General features: G+C 42.3%; 1 protein-coding gene across 1 annotated transcript in view; it reads left to right on the top strand.

Annotated features, from left to right (window-relative positions):
* GRID2 (glutamate ionotropic receptor delta type subunit 2) overlaps nt 1-8,635 on the top strand; it is a 691,727-nt gene extending 683,092 nt beyond the window's left edge. Inside the window, exons 15-16 of the mRNA XM_018072910.2 lie at nt 1,682-1,922; nt 5,927-8,635. Of these exons, the coding sequence (XP_017928399.1) occupies nt 1,682-1,922; nt 5,927-6,349 (664 nt within the window). The 3' untranslated portion in view covers nt 6,350-8,635. The remainder of the gene's footprint in view (nt 1-1,681; nt 1,923-5,926) is intronic.
* The last annotated feature ends 7,510 nt before the right edge of the window (nt 8,636-16,145 follow it).

The raw sequence follows: 16,145 nt of genomic DNA, 5'->3' as shown, positions 1-16,145 counted from the left end.
CCTCAGGAAGCTTCAGGATGAGGTTTCCCCAAGTTGGCTCTGAGTTTGGGAGAATTCAAAATATAGCCCAGGCAACTGTGATCTTGTTTGCCCCTCTCCAGGGCTGGACCTTCAGCGATGTAGTGTCAGCAGGCACTGCACAGAATTTGTCCCACTTCTTATAAACACAAAGCTATACGAACAAGGTGATTCTGGCATCTCCAAGGGCATGTGTATTGCCTGTGATCTGTTCCTTGAGGGCACTGTTCCCTTTGGTACAGCACAGAGGTAAACAAGCAGTTCCCCTCTGAACAGGTGAGGATCTCAGGCACCAGTTGTACTACTAGGTAGGAAGTGGAAGCTCATTCCAGAGCTGTGCTGAGATTTCAGCCACTGGTGGCTGTGTCAGGTCTCCCATTCCTGGTAGGACCACAGCATAAATATATGGTCATTTGGATGTGCCACAGAAAATTAGGTGACTTCACTGACACGACTGCCTATTCAAGCAGCATGGGAGACTGAGTAAATTCTGTATAGAGCAGTTGCTCTGTGCTTCCAAGGTGCATTCAAACTCCCTCTCAAGGTTGATGATGTAGACCACTGCATTGAGCTGTTATGGTAGCCCTGAGACAGTAGGACAGCTTTTCTTCCCCCTCTGATGCAGTACAGTCTCTGGTAGCAACATCCCAGACCTCTGCTGGTTTGTGTGCACTTGGATTTCTTTGCATGCTGTGTCAAATGATTGCACAAGTAATTGTTTGTCTTCCAACACTGAAACGAAAAACAAATTTATTATATGAAGGAAAACATTCCCTCTGTTTTATTCTTTTTAGATGTGATCATTGAATTTTTTATTTTGGATAACCAGAGACACCCAGCTGTTACTCTAGTCATTTCTGGATGTTTTTAAAAAAACACTCTCCTCAGGAATAAATGAACTAAATATGAAAATCTTCTTACAAATAAAATTCTCATTTCTCAAACTGCTCATCCCACAGGAAGTCTAGTTAAGTGCATTGTCCTTGCAAGCTGCCCAGTAAATCTTCATGGGCTGGATATGTAGGTCCAAGGACAAGTGAATTCCACAGCAAGGAACCCTCCTGTGGAATCACTTATCATCGGGTCACATTCTCACGTTAAGCAAGATTAGTTTAGGTCGCCACTGACTGTAATAAGATGGCTTTGTTCTCTCTCTCTCTCCAAAGCAACAAGTAGGTAACCTGATAAGGATCAATTTACAATAAAGTGTAACTTGTGGTCCATCTGGACTGTATTTACCTTCTGGTTTGGGGAGTTTTTTTAATTGAAATGTCTCTTCTCCAGTGATTAAAATGCAAAATATTGTCAAATATATAATGCACTACAAAAGTCTACTGACATAGTCTGTAGTGAAAACCAATTAAGAAAATACAGTATATGAAGTAAAGTCTTTTCATTAAGGATGTTAAAAGAAGACAAGAGAGAGTCGTGTGTGCTTTCCTGTATCTAGAGTAGAATATGGATATCTATGTGCTCAGTCTAACAGGCAACCCCATATTCAAGCTTTCTTTTCTGGCTAAATCAGCCTGCCTGGGTTCATCAGCTTCTTGGCTTTCCAGGACATATGGGAAGGTTGCAAGTAGTCAGATTCCATCCTCACACTCCCAGGTGCCGCTGTCCACTGCCCCACTGTAACCACTGACTTCTGTGCTTTCCCCTCCAGGATTTTGGAGCTGCAGCAGAATGGCGACATGGACATACTGAAGCATAAATGGTGGCCGAAGAACGGTCAGTGTGATCTTTACTCATCTGTGGATACCAAACAGAAAGGAGGTGCCCTGGACATAAAAAGTTTTGCAGGTGTTTTCTGCATCCTCGCTGCAGGGATTGTCCTATCCTGTTTCATTGCAATGTTGGAAACGTGGTGGAATAAAAGGAAAGGCTCCCGGGTTCCATCAAAAGAGGTATTAGACCCTCCATTTCTCCTGGGGAATTTTCATGCACCCTAAATATTGCTGCCTTGACTTTATAGCACTAGAGAGGGTGGGTAATCAAATTTAGAGATACTTCATTAGCTTCCTGATTTTTTAAGATAAATTATGTTCCTCAAAACCTTTTAAGCTATTCTTTCTAGAAATAAATTCTTTGAATGGAAATAAATATATGTTGATGATGTATAAATATGCAACTATTCTGAGTAAAACACATCTGTTACTTGTAGAATAGTACATTATTAATACATCAATATTTGGTTCATTATTCCCATTGGTGACAGCTAATTCTCACCAGGTTTCTTGGTTACTTCTTGAAAAATATATCCCCTAAGCTCAATGGCTGAGTCTTGTCCCCATTTTCAGAAATACTGACCTCTTGAGACTTCCATGAACTTCAGTTCTCATTATTGCATCTGAAGTCCAGGGAAGTAAGGCTACATTAGATTTTTCAGGTTCAGGCCAGGCTTATTTCTGAAATCTACTACAGACTTGTTTCAGAAAATCTTGGACGGAGGCCACAGGGAGATATGTTATTTTACATCTGAGATGAGTTTGCTTCTACACCTGCATGTGTAATGCTTTCCTTCCTGTGGTAACCTACCTGTCCCTTTACCAGCCATCTGAGCCTTATGCAACTTTATACCAAATTTCTTACCTTTATCATTAAGTATTTACATCTACAAAATACTAAAAAAAAAAATCAGGGACAAAACAATTTATTAAAATAAACCTGGCAGCAACACCCAAAGCTGAACTCAAATATGAGCTTTAATGACACACTGTCAAATATAGCTTTTCTGTCTGTGTAGCTTAGGCACATCTGTGTAGCTTGTGGGGTATTGCTGTTAATTTGTGTGCAGTGGTCTTGCTTTCTCTGCAGTTTCTCCATTGTGTTTATTCCTGCTAATCTAATGCTGTATATTAGGGAAGGATTAATTACCCTACCTAATTAGACAGCATTGGCACTGATGTTAAAATACGTTTAATCTTTTCTTGCCTGTTTTAATTCCCAAGTTTTTGTTTTTTTTTTTTGTTCAAGATCTGGACCGGACCATTATTAAAAGGAAAAAAAAAAAGGAATCTCTAGTCTTTAAATTGGGTTTCTCAGGAGTGGAAACCATATAGTTTCAACTGGTAAATTATTTCAAAAACCTAAAATTTACTTGATTGTTGTTCATCCAAACTTTCAGAACTTCATACTTCATATTTATCTGATGCAAAACAGGAAAATCAATAACAAAGGAAAAGAAAAAAAACCACACAGATATTTTATACAACTAAAAAATTTCTATTTCAATTTTCAAATGCTGAGAAATTCAAGTGTATACTTTCCACAAATGGTATAATTTGGCCTCCTTGATCTTTGCTATATGGTCATTAGTTTAGCATTTAAAATTGCATCTCAACGCTAAATTGAAAAGCTTGGCTCAAAACTGAGTTTAACATGGACGTATGTGCTGAATGTCCCCATTATCCTGGATGTGGGGGTCATTCAGCAAGAAATACATCGTAACTAACTTTCTTAAAATTCATTTTAGCTTCCATGAAATCCATTGGCTCTTCCAGGCCACTAGTCCAGAATCGGGGGTCAGATTGGGCCACTTTGTGGTCAGCAAGCCAACCCTTTTTCCTGGTGGCTGCCATCTTGTGCTCCAGAATGCAAGCATTTATACTGAAAAAAATTGTCTTATGGTTGTGAAGATAACATTTCGGTCGCGTGCCAGAAGTAACCCATTCAATGATGTCTGCCTGAGTCTGCAGACAGCCTTAAACAGTAGCTCTGAGAGAAGTATGAACCGCCCCAGTAATCTCAATGGGATGTTGACTCTGAAGCCTGATGATAATTTAAATGTGAAAACTGCTGAATATTTCACTACTGATCACACAAGAGAGAAGAGGAAAGATCATATTATGGAGATATGCACAATCTTACTGTGAGTGGGTCTCATTTTGGTGTATCAGTTGGGTGGAGATTGGGTTGTGGGCTAAGCATGGGAGAGTATCACCGCTTATATATTTTCACTGGTCTGACCCTAGCCCCAAATGCATCTCTGTAAAAGAAAGAGGACTATTTTGAGTAACTTGTAGAGGCTCAGAAATTATGAAATTCCAATCTTTTCCCAATTGGCATTTTAAATTACAAAGTGTTTGTATGTTTTTTTTTTCAAAATTAAAAACAAACAAACAAAACCCAAGCAAAAGAGAAAAATATTTAGGACTGTCCCTCAGAGACATAGTCATGACTTGCACGTGCTAATGGAGCCTCTGTATATTTCTTTAGCTTTCTGATGTGGCCCCAGTTCTCCTGCATCCATATGCAGCTCCAAATTTTTTAGGAGAGAGCGTTTGGTGAATGCGTTTGGATTTGATGTCACCTGTGTGGTTGTTATGTGCATCCATGTCTATGTCACATGTGAATAAACTATAGACAGAAAGCTAAGTCCAAGAAATGAGCACTGCATTTTTTCCTTCCCGTGATGAGCTCAAACCAAAGCCTCTGTGGTCAGTGATCATCCAGTCCCTGGGAGATCCCTGATGCCCTGTTCCCTGCCCCTTTTCCCCTGGTTTGCCTCCCCGTCCTTGCCTTCGGAGGGTAAAATCCCAGAGAGGAGCTGGCCTCTCAGTCTCCTTCCAGTTGGGCTCTGTGTTCGGCGTGGTACCAGTGCAAATGTTCAGTGATCCATTTCGCTAAATAGATGAACACCTGCAGTTTATTCTAGGTGTGGACTTTTTCAGAGTGCTTGACTTCATTCCTAGACAAAGGAGGGATCTCAAGCCCATTCGGTATACTAGTTTTGCCATTGATTCAGAGAGCTCTGGATCAAGCCAGTCATTGAATTTCAGTAATCAAGGCTGGAAGTCATCAGTGCACATCTATCGGCTGCCCAATTATCCTCTGTGAGGTCCTAGAGTGTGAGATATTTCTAGTGGCCTGGAAGAGCCAGTAAATTTCACAGAGATTAAGGTAAATTTTAAGGTTAGTTGAAATTGATTTTTGTTCTGAATGAGCTGTGCAACCTAGACTGAGGGAATACCCCTGTACGTGTATACTTAATGCTGCTTTGAATTAAGCTTTGCAGTTAAGTAGAAATATGTATGTACAATACAGGTGATTTACTGGGTCACCTGGGATTTCCTCCTCTTTTTTAACTTCTGTTCATTTAAATTCTCAATTATAACAAACAAACCTGTTTAATTGAGTTCTCTGGGAGGAGAGATTTAAGAAGGAAAAGGGACAGAGGTAAGAGGAGCGATGATATATTATGATAAATAATCAGGCCGCCTTCTCACCCACAGAAGTATAATTCCATCAGAATAGATGGAACTGCTTCTTTGTAGGTAAGAAGATAATTAATCCCTCTGTTGGCATTGTAATTTAAAATCGGCTGGTGTACTCCTTTCTGTGTGATGTCAATGAGTCACCAGCACTTGGATTTTTCCTCTGTATGTTCAGCTTTTCTATACCGCAATTTACATTATAAAGGCAATAAGGAACCTGAGATGTTTCTAGCCCTTCCTTGAATCCTGAGAGGATGACAAAGATGGCAACCTGATCCCTCAGAGCCTCCCATGTTGACATCCAAATTTAGTTCTCCTTGCGGAGTTGAAGAACTGGTATCATTCCAGGCATTTGAGATTATGCAGTTTACTGTTATTCAGCTGTTGCTAGTCTAACCCACCTAGCTCCGAGCCTGGCTTTTCCTGAAAATCTACCAGTGGTGCTTTGAGGTTTTTTGTTTGGATACAGGGTTTGGAGGTAGCTGTGGTGTAAGGGTCTGCCTCGGTTTGGCTTCACCCCCCTGGCTTCAGGCGACGGGGTGTTTGCTGGTGACATTCAGAGACACCGTGAGCCAACAGCCAGCTCTAGTTAATTGTGCATTGTGCTTCCCGAGCCGTTCTGATCACCCTGTGAAACTTCAATCCAGCACAAACGGCGGTGGTGAGTGGTGCCTCTTGTTTTTCTCATTCCCCAGGACGACAAGGAGATCGACCTGGAGCACCTCCACAGGCGTGTGAACAGCCTCTGCACAGATGACGACAGTCCCCATAAACAGTTCTCCACCTCATCGATTGACTTGACCCCGCTGGACATTGACACTTTACCCACACGTCAGGCACTGGAGCAAATCAGTGACTTCAGAAACACTCACATCACCACAACCACCTTCATACCAGAGCAGATCCAGACTCTGAGCCGCACTCTGTCTGCTAAAGCCGCTTCGGGTTTCTCCTTCGGCAGCGTGCCCGAGCACCGAACTGGCCCTTTCAGGCACAGGGCACCTAACGGTGGCTTTTTCAGAAGCCCCATCAAAACAATGTCATCTATCCCTTACCAACCAACTCCTACTCTGGGTCTGAATATTGGTAGTGACCCAGACCGAGGCACCTCCATCTGAGCACCAGAACAAGTTTCTTCACTGTTTCTTATTTAGGACTCCCTTTGCAAGGAGCAGCTGTAATATTGTGGGACTAACATGGATGTAACCTTTCTTCTTTTCCTTATTTTTTGGTTTTGAGGGTTGTGGTTTGGGGTTTTTTTTATTTGTTTGAGGGTTATTTTCTGTTTGGGTTGTTTGGGGTTTTTTTCCTTTATTTTATTTAAGAATCAGAATTATTAGTAGCAACTCTTCCTCCTCCTCTTCTCTGCTTTCTCAGTCTGGTCTCTTCTGTCTCCCCTTATTCTCTTTACTACTTGAATCACTTATTCTTTGGTTTATCACCGCGTTAGGTTTTGGTTACTTCAGGCTTTTCATATACTTTAAATATAGGAAATGTGCAGCGATTCATGCATAGAAAAACCCTGAGGATTACTTTACAGAAGGGCATTTGCTCCTCCTCCCCCACCACCTTTTTTTACTATAATTGCAATAACTTAAGTATTTTTCATGTACTCTGCTGCATCCAGTCAGCGCTCCACTGCTGTGTGTCCTTTTAACTGTGGACCAAAGGCAAACCCTGCAGTTCAAAAAATGGAAAAAAAAATTAAAAAAAAGGCAAAAAGACAAAAGAAGAAAAAAAAAAGAATGGAAAACAAATGAAGTTAAAAGATCATTCAGGCCCCATAATATAAGAATGCAATTTTGTAGGATTACAAAAAGCCATTACTATGCCAGTAAAGACTACAGTTAAATCTACTTTTGCACTGCAACAGTGCATATGACCTTTATGTGATTGTACAGTGTTAAAAGTTTTTCTTATGTACAGTAAACTGTATCATATGGCAGAAGCCTCTGTTGTGTTAAATAAATTAGTTTCTCATACATATATATATATACATATATACACAAAGGTATGTGTATATATATATACATGTATATATAGCTATAAAATGGCAGCCGTTGCTATTGCAATTCATTTAATAAAGCTTTAGTAAAAATGTGTTGTATACAGGAGAGATGTACAGTGCAGGGTGTCTTTTCATTTAGAAAAGACGGGTTGCTTTAATGTTATTCTGACTTGCATCGTTTGCCAACAGAGCATATTTTATACTTTTTTATTAGAACATCCGGGGCAATTTAACATTTGTACCTAGATGTAACTCCTTTGGTTAGGTTTTGCATTGGCTATTGAGCATTCTATAAGGCTAATCTTGATAATTTTCCTTTTAATTAATTAGACAAATGGAACTCTCTCTTAGGTATACCATGTTCATGAACAACTAATATAGCTCTAGAGAAGTTAAACATAGATCAAAGGTTAATAAATCCTTTTCCAAGTCAGTACAGTTGATCAATACAATAATGGTGTTAGTAGAGAAAAAAAAATAAGCCCTTGAGATATACAGATGTGGCCTTAATTATAATCATGTATTGTTCTAAGGAAAAAAAAATATGAACAGGCGCTCATTTTAACCCTTTCTATGTTAAGTTAGGTTTAGAGGAGCTGTGTATTTTTTACATTAGTGCCAACTGTATAGAGTAAGAAAAAGAACAGCAGTGAGAGCAAAACCAGTGCCCACTTTGGCACCAGCTTTTTTAAGTAACACTGTTACCTGTTAGAAACGTAGGAAGAGCTTTCAATTTGTAATCCTTAAAACTAAAAATGCGGTTAAGTAGAAAGCAAGCAGTTTATCCTGTGAGTTTTTTGGTTTGGTTTTCTTTTAAATGCAACCATACACATATTTTAATCTAACTCATTCTTTGGCTAGGATTAATAGGAATCAGCCTATGTGATTTGCTTTAGGATAAATTAAAAGGTATATTCTTCAGATCTATTCTATTTTGATGCTAATTCTGTTCTGGGGGAGCATCTTGTACTGTCACTGTTTTTTGTACTAAATCTTCAAATATTGTCTACTGTGTAAGGCAGAACGAATTCTTATCGTGCAAAAGGCCATTTTGTTTCCAGGGTAGCAAGTGTCTAAAAGCATGCACAACTTGCTTCCCCCTTGTAACATTCATGAACTCATCCACACTTCTGAGTAAAAAAAAAAAAAAAAAAAAAAAGAGAAAAAAAGAGAAAATTTCTTTCCAACAAGCTACATAGGGACATACCAGATGTTGCAGTGATTTTAGCTATTAAAAAACCTGTTAACCATGTACGATATTTAAAATAGGCCTATTTTGATGTGTTGCCTATTATACAGATACACAAAACACTTTTTGGAGGCCTCAGTTACAAGTGGCAGAGCTTTCTGTGTATAATTTGTCTAAATAATTTGTCTAATAAAATTGTTTTCTAAACTTGTGTTTCTTCCTGTTTAATTGCTGAGTGCTATAGAGTTTTTCAGCCTAGGTCAAAGTGTCCACTTATAAATGTTTTTGCTGCACTGTTACTGAAGGAGATTTAGCCCATGGAGATGGGATGAGCTTGCCAGGTTGCTGTGAGTCAGCTCATTGAAGAGCATCCAAGGTTTACCACGTTTATCAATGTCAGACTTAGGTTTCAGAAAACATTTACAAACAGCATTTTGGAGAATGATTTTGGAGTTCATCAGCAATAACATGTATGGGACATGATTTGCAGAAATACTTCATCCCACCTTCATCTGTTTTAGTGTAATGTAGGCATTTTCTTGGAACACAGCCTTTATTTTTATAGAGTCACATTCTGCCATCTTTATTTGTACAGAGGTTAGTTTGCTCTGGAGCTGGACATACACTACCTAAAACAAAAGTTTTTGCATGAGAGAAGGGAGCCCATATTTCATTCATGATGGCTTTCTCAATTTTTAAGTTTCATTAACACGTTAACCTTAATGACCTAGTCATTAGCAAGCTGTGCAGAATCACTTCAGTAACATCAGCCATGACAATTTAATTTTCTGTATCCAAAATTTGTCTGCTGGCTTTTTACATTCAATGTATTTTGTTTACTTAAATAATATTTTTGACCTCTTACCGTTTTCTATTAAGCTTAGCAGGCTTTCAGGGGATTTCATTTTATAGTTTCTAAAATACATTGGAAGGAGTCCTCAATTCATTGCTACATGAGAAAAATCTGAATACAGAGAACTTAAAACTCTAAAGGAAGTTAGATTATTGAAAGTGACTTGAGGTTACAATTTAAAGGTGCCTGTGTAATAATGCCAATAGGCTTGTAAGTATGTGGGCACTAAAAACCTAGCCACAGGATGCTAGAAGCTTTTATAATCAGGCTACTTTTATTATTTCATAAAAAATCAACCAAGAGACAAGCTCTAATTACTTTATATGAGGCAGAGCTATGGCAAACTGAGGCACTGACCCTACAAGCCCTCATGCACCTTACAGTGCATCTAGTAGGGATTCCCTTAACCACAAGGACGCTTGCAGGGCCCTAGTTTTAGACTACTGCTGATCTGTAAAGTAATCATAACCCCTTGGAAAGTGTTGTCTTGCCTGTATCGTAAGTCATTCACTTAAACAGAGGCATTGCCCATGTCATTTACACTCACAGACACACCTCTCTAGAGCTAGGTGGTTTTACAGACACTACATACAGACTCTCTGTAATAGGCTACATCAAGGCAAACCCTATGTGACACTTGCTTTTCTTTAAATAAAAATCCAGTGAAGTAATAGTGTTAAAGACTGTCATGTGTGTGCTGCAGTATCTCCAGTGGAGATACAAGCCAGCTGTATAAAGATGAGTTGTTTACATGGTGATTGCAGTCATATGACCATTCTGAGATACCAGCTGCAAACAAAAAGTGACCAGTGGAAGAAAACATTTTTATCTGATTTCAGAAAATCACTTATTAAGATGCTTCTATTGACCAATGGTGAAATACCTGGAGATAAATAGTCCTGCTGAGCCAATCAAGTGAATGATTATAGCTGTCACTGACACAGCACAGCACGACCAGGACAAAGTCTCCTGTGTTTCTGTCTTGTCTTCACAAAACAAGGTGCTCATATTGTGTCCCTAACTAAATCAGATTTTTTAGAAGCACCTTTTTATTTCTGACTTCCATAGGATGTTATGAAATGAGAGCATAAAGCTGCCTTTCTTCAAACACTCACAGTAGCTGGGTCAATACAGTTTACTGGAGGTTTATGCCCCTGATAAGTTTAATTTCTCAACTCTGCATGAAGGTAATGACACAAAAAGGAAACCAGCTTCCCATGTGCAGGTTTATGCAAGAGTTAATGAAAAAATAGTCTTCAAAACAACAAAGGCATCATACCAACACAGCCCTGCTTTAACCATTTTTCTCTCAGTCCCAATATCCATGTTTCATCTTCACTCTGCAGAGCTATTTTGAAATAAAAGTCAAAACCAAGTATCTATCCCTTAATTTGAATCATAGACAAAGGTTTTGATAAACACTGTGACATGAACACACGCATCCACATGTCATATCAGGAGCAGTGGGCAACTGTGAAGACATCATCACGATTTATCAGGTTCTCATGTCTCACCCAAGGCATTGTTCATAAGGTCAGAAATAGATGCCTCCAAAGGAAGGTCAGAACAGGCAAAATGATTCACAGCTGAACAAACTGCTAACCCAAAAAAATTGCACCAATAACCAAAAATTACAAGACTCAAGAAATTAATTAACGAAAAGAATACTTTTCAAGAGGTATTGTTATAAAAATAAATTTATTATCTCTCAGAACTTACAAAATCTGCCCCCCTCACTCCCATTCATTGCACTGGTGTGATGCTTTGTGTGTATTACAGAATCCATTTCTGTAACATTTGTCAGAAGAAAGGAAAACATTACAGCTGGAAAACGGAACTCTCAAGTCATTAACTACTGTACTCCATGTCACACAGGAAATTTGAGGTAGGAGGAAGAATTCAGCATCTCAGAGCCAGTACACTCATGTAAGGGAAAAAATAAATCTTTCCTCCTCCACATGCCGAGATGGGGTTTTAGCTGAGATGCAAGCAGGGAGCCAAGGAGAGGGTTACACCACCCAGCTGGGCTGGCAGCAGGAAGGGGCAATGGTTGTCCTGCTCACAGACCACAGATACACTTTCACCACTGTTCCTTCTGCCCCAGCAGTCATTTCAGACCAGTTTTGGCCCCTTAAGAAGAGCAGGGGCTGTTATGTACACACCTGAGGCTCATAAGCAGGTCTATAGAGGCAGAGATGTAGGTTGTGCATTTTTCCCTAGCTCCTATCAGACAAGTTTGTGATCCCACCAGCAGCTGGAGGATGCCACATGTCAGGGCAGGAGGTCTTTGTACTCCAGGTTATTCTCCCACAGTGAGGTTTCCCTGGGTGTGCTGGTCATGCTGCCGAAGTAGGGCATATATGAACAAGTACAGTGACCATATGAGCCCTTCTACAAATAGCTGGGATCAGTAACTGCCATACCAGTGGAAAAAGAAAGCTACCTGCAGGGCAGCACGCTCAGGACACCCATTCACCACGACATGACAGCTCAGTGCTTCTGTAGCTAATTATTCCTATCAGCACTAGGAAGGCCAACATTTCTTTCAATGCAAGATAATTTTTTGTTCATTTGCAAATCTAGCTATAATCCATTAAAAGACTGACCCACCAAATCAAAATGACGAGTTTAAAGTCAAACCCATTAATAAAAGGCCTGGGTGATGCACATTTATGTCTGCATGAGACAGTCATCAAGCTCCTGAAGCAGCCACCTAGCTGCAGATGCTCCCCTAGGTTGCTCTCCTGGCCCCTGCAGCAGATGATGTGGCATCATAGTAAACTTGGTCTCACAGGGCATGAAAACTGGCAGCTGTATTGAGTTTGTTGGCAAAGATGCTCACAGACACACCCACCCACTTAATTTGAGGGGTTCATACCTGGTTACCCAACAGGACAGCCAAGCTTTGCCTGCCTTTCCCCTTCTTGCAGGGCTGCAGCAGCAGCATTGCTGCACAGGGTGCAGTGTCCCCAGTACCCTACACTGGTACACAGCTATAGATGGGACATCACCAGAAAAGTGTAGCAAGGAGGTGAAAAGCAGCCCCTTCCTTCTCAGCTGCCTCTTCTAATTCCACAACTTTCCTGTTAGCTCTCTCACTCATTATGCGTGGGATGCATCATCAACTGGATCAAAGCCCCACCTGCAAATATCCAGGAGAATCAGCCTCGTGATGGAAATATCATACTCTCCTTCTACATATAGGAAAATGCCCCACCTGAATCTAACTTTGTTGCCACTCAAAGAAAGACTCAGAGATGTCACTTACTCCCCTTACTTGATTGCAGAGAGACCCTCGTTTCCTACTCAGCACAATCAGAAGCAGACAGGAGATTCTGATGTAAGCATTTTTCCTGGGAGTCTGGTGCAAAGGTGCTTAATATTATACAACTGCTAGAAATTAAAAAGCACAGTTGGAAAAAAAAAAACACCTTCTTGTGGATCATTTGTGTTGTATTTGCTTCACTCTTAAGTTTAGCTCATGTCCCTGTCAAATGCCAGGGAAAAAAAATAGGAGGAGCAGGCAGCTCTGTGAGTGCATTGTAGCCCTGCCACCGCTGGTAAGCTTGCCTTTCTCCCCCACTGGTCAGGGACATGCTTCTTCACACACACAGTGGGGAGGTCTTGTTTGGTTTTGAATATTCCCTGTATATGAATATTCACTGTGGACCACAGTAAGAGTAATCACAGCTGACCCATGTTGTTACTAATTAATTCTTTTCCTTACACGGGGGGGAACGGGAGAAAGAAAGCAAATACTGTGAACAATGCAAATAATGTGGTTACTTGCTACTCATGCTATCTGACGCATTTTTAAGGAGTAGTCTCTGTGGCATGACAGCTAACACAGCAAGAAATTGATGCAGTGTAACAAAAAAGCATGTTACTTTATGAAATAGTGCTCAGGCAACACTGGACTGGTTTGTCTTGCTCTAACTTTTACAGACCTTTCTGAATAACATCTGCTGTTGCTTGGATTGGTTTTATATTTCCCCAGGTTTCGGAGACTGCAGATGAAGTTTTCTTACTTCCCCCCCTCTAGCAAAACAGAATTCCCTAAACCCCTTTATGTGACTAAAAATTATCATGTCAGTCTATCTATACAAAACAGAAGGTATAGCTGATTTGGGACACAGGGATCTTTGTTTTTCCTACATCAAGATAAAAGATAGGTAGAACTAGAGGGGATACACCTGGAACTCTGACTTTTCACAAACACATTTATTGTTTTCAATAAATATCACTGTCATATTCACTTTTAAAGATGTGCTACATCATCTGACAAATGTAGGCCTATTCATATGTATATTAAGTCTGTTGTGTCTTGTATGAGTTGTTTGAAAAGGGAAAACATATCCATAAATATTCTTAAATATTTATTCCATAAGTATTGACACATACAAGCAGCTTTCCTTCCAAAACTTACAGCCAGTGGATTATTATCCATGGCATTACAGCCAGACATTTATTATCCATGGCATATAATAATTTGCTGGAGTACAAATAGAAGTCAACCTGAAGTACAGACAGGAATGTCTATTTCATGGGTTGAAGCCATGTAAGGAACTATCAGGCATGGTGCATTTGCATGCACATCTCCATCCTTTGCCCCATGCTTCGTATTCCTGAGTAAATGGTGGTCACTTGCTAAAGCATGGACAAAAATAAAAATAAAATTAAATTTAAAAACAAACGAACAAAAAAAACAAACAAACCCCCCACCAAACAAGTGGAAGAGATAAGGAAAAAACCCACTGTTAGCACTGATTACTCTGCTGCTGGAGTTGGAAGCCCCCGAACACAGCATACTATTTTTAGTACAGTTGTGTAACACCTAGCTGGGTTTTTCCTTTATGGCGAGTTTTGGCTTTAATCTGGTCAATTTTCAAACATTGCTTGGTTGAGGCAATGACAGACCGAAGGGGCTAAATTTGTCCTTGTATCTTAGCCCGGCTTGAATTTACAGCTATCCATCATCTCGCGCACACCTTCTGCTTCAGATACCCACGGCGTTTGCTCGTCGAGGGCGCTATCCGGCTCCTCACCGCTGCCGCCGGCCTCGCACGGGGGATCTGTGCGGAGGGAGCCGGGGTGCAGGGGCGGGGAAAGGCGGGAAGCCGGCGGGAAGAGCCGCGGTGAAGGAGCGGCGACGCGGGACGGCTTTGCGGCGGACCGGCGCCCTGCCCTGCCCGGCCCGGCCCTGCCCTGCCCTGCCTGCTCCCTGCCTCGGCGCTGCGTTCCGGGCGCCGCGGGCGGTGGCGCTGCGCACCGCACCTCCGCTTCGGCACAGCCCCCGGCGCCCGCGGCCCGCTCGGTGCCGCCGGTGCTCCGACGGGGGGGAAGGGGGGATCTGCCTGGAGCAGCCCGGGGCCGGGGCCGGGGGGCTTCTTGTCCCGACAAGTGCCTGCGGGGCGCCGCCGGACGGCTTTTCGTCCGTTCGCCGTCGCCCATCTCCCCGGTGCAGGGGGTGGGTAGTGTCGCGGAGTCGTGCGCGGCCGCGGTGGTCCCGCGGCGGCCGGAGGAGCCCCATTTCCCGGGAAACGGGGCGGGCCGCGCCGCTATGCCGCCGGGATAATGGCGAGGGCCAGCGCCGTGTCACCTCTTGTGTGCGCTTTCCAAAGAGGAGCCCGGGCGTGGAGAATGGGACACAGACCGCCATTGTGCCGGCGACACTTTAATCGCCCACACCTACAATATTCAACCTGCTGCCGGCAGCGGGGCGGCCCCGGGGCGCACACCCCACCCGGGGGGACGGGGCGGTGGCCTCACCGCCGTCTCGCCGGGGAGAAGCTTTTCGGGGCACCTTCAGCCGCGTGGCGTGGGCTGTGTGAGCCCGACTGGCGAGCGGTGCCCACCGAGCACTGCCCACTGCCAGGGCAGGTGCCCCGAGCTGGGAGAGGTAGGAGAGAAATGCCCTCGTGTCCATCCCAGACGGCGGTGGCAGGGCACTCAAGGACCTGGTGGAGACACCAGGCTTTTATTAAGCACAGCAGCTTTTGCTGGACGTTGCTTATGTGCTGCCTTTCCATGGATGTCACCTCCCCTTGCTCTCACCAGGATGCAAAGGCACACAGGCCTACAGCAGAGATAATTTCTTATAGTGTGGATGAAACAACTGTGCTGAAGCAAGTTGTGGGGTTTTCTGCTTCATGAACCAGGCAGGGTGGGATGCTTGTTACTTCTGTTACTCCTACCATCCCTCCTTCCAAAGCTGAACAACTCTGGTTCTTACAATGAACTCGTGTGACCCCTGTAGCGGTTATCACACAGACTGTGAGAGCCATACACCTGGGCTACTGAAAACTGCGGGTTAATGATGGAAGGTCCCAAGCCTCAGCAGACCACCAGCTGTGTCTAGCCTCACCTTCTGCCTCAACGGAGCTTTTACACACTGCAGATGAACACTAGGCTTCACCCTTTGGGAGTTTCTGAAACTTTTATGGAGTTCAAAGCATCCTGCGTGCCTGGAAAATAAAAATGCTTAACAAGTCTCCCTCCAGCTCCAGACCAAGCAGGTCTGCAGATCATGGGTATGCCAGATGCCAGAAGTATGGATCTTGCTGCAGTCAGGAAGCCTACTGTCACAGGAGAACTGCTTCCCAAGAGCTACAGGACTGCAACTGAGCATTGGTGTTTGAACAAACCTGATGAGAACACTGTCACTGACGAGAACACTGCAAGCAATGCTGTGCTGAAGCTGTCTGTTGGCTAATAGACTGAAGAGAGTCTTCTGCATAGCTTGGAATTTTGAGATGCCCCTAAAGCTTAATTCCCTTAAATGCTTAATTTTTGTGTATGTCTTTCTGTCTTAACCCCATGAAAAAAAAAATGGTTCTAGTTTTTAGCAAGTAAAAATTCTTAAGA

This window comes from Manacus vitellinus, unplaced genomic scaffold (assembly GCF_001715985.3).
Source record: "Manacus vitellinus isolate BGI_N305 unplaced genomic scaffold, ASM171598v3 scaffold_0_pilon, whole genome shotgun sequence".
NCBI classification, from domain to species: domain Eukaryota; kingdom Metazoa; phylum Chordata; class Aves; order Passeriformes; family Pipridae; genus Manacus; species Manacus vitellinus.
This window is presented reverse-complemented; position numbering and strand designations above follow the sequence as displayed.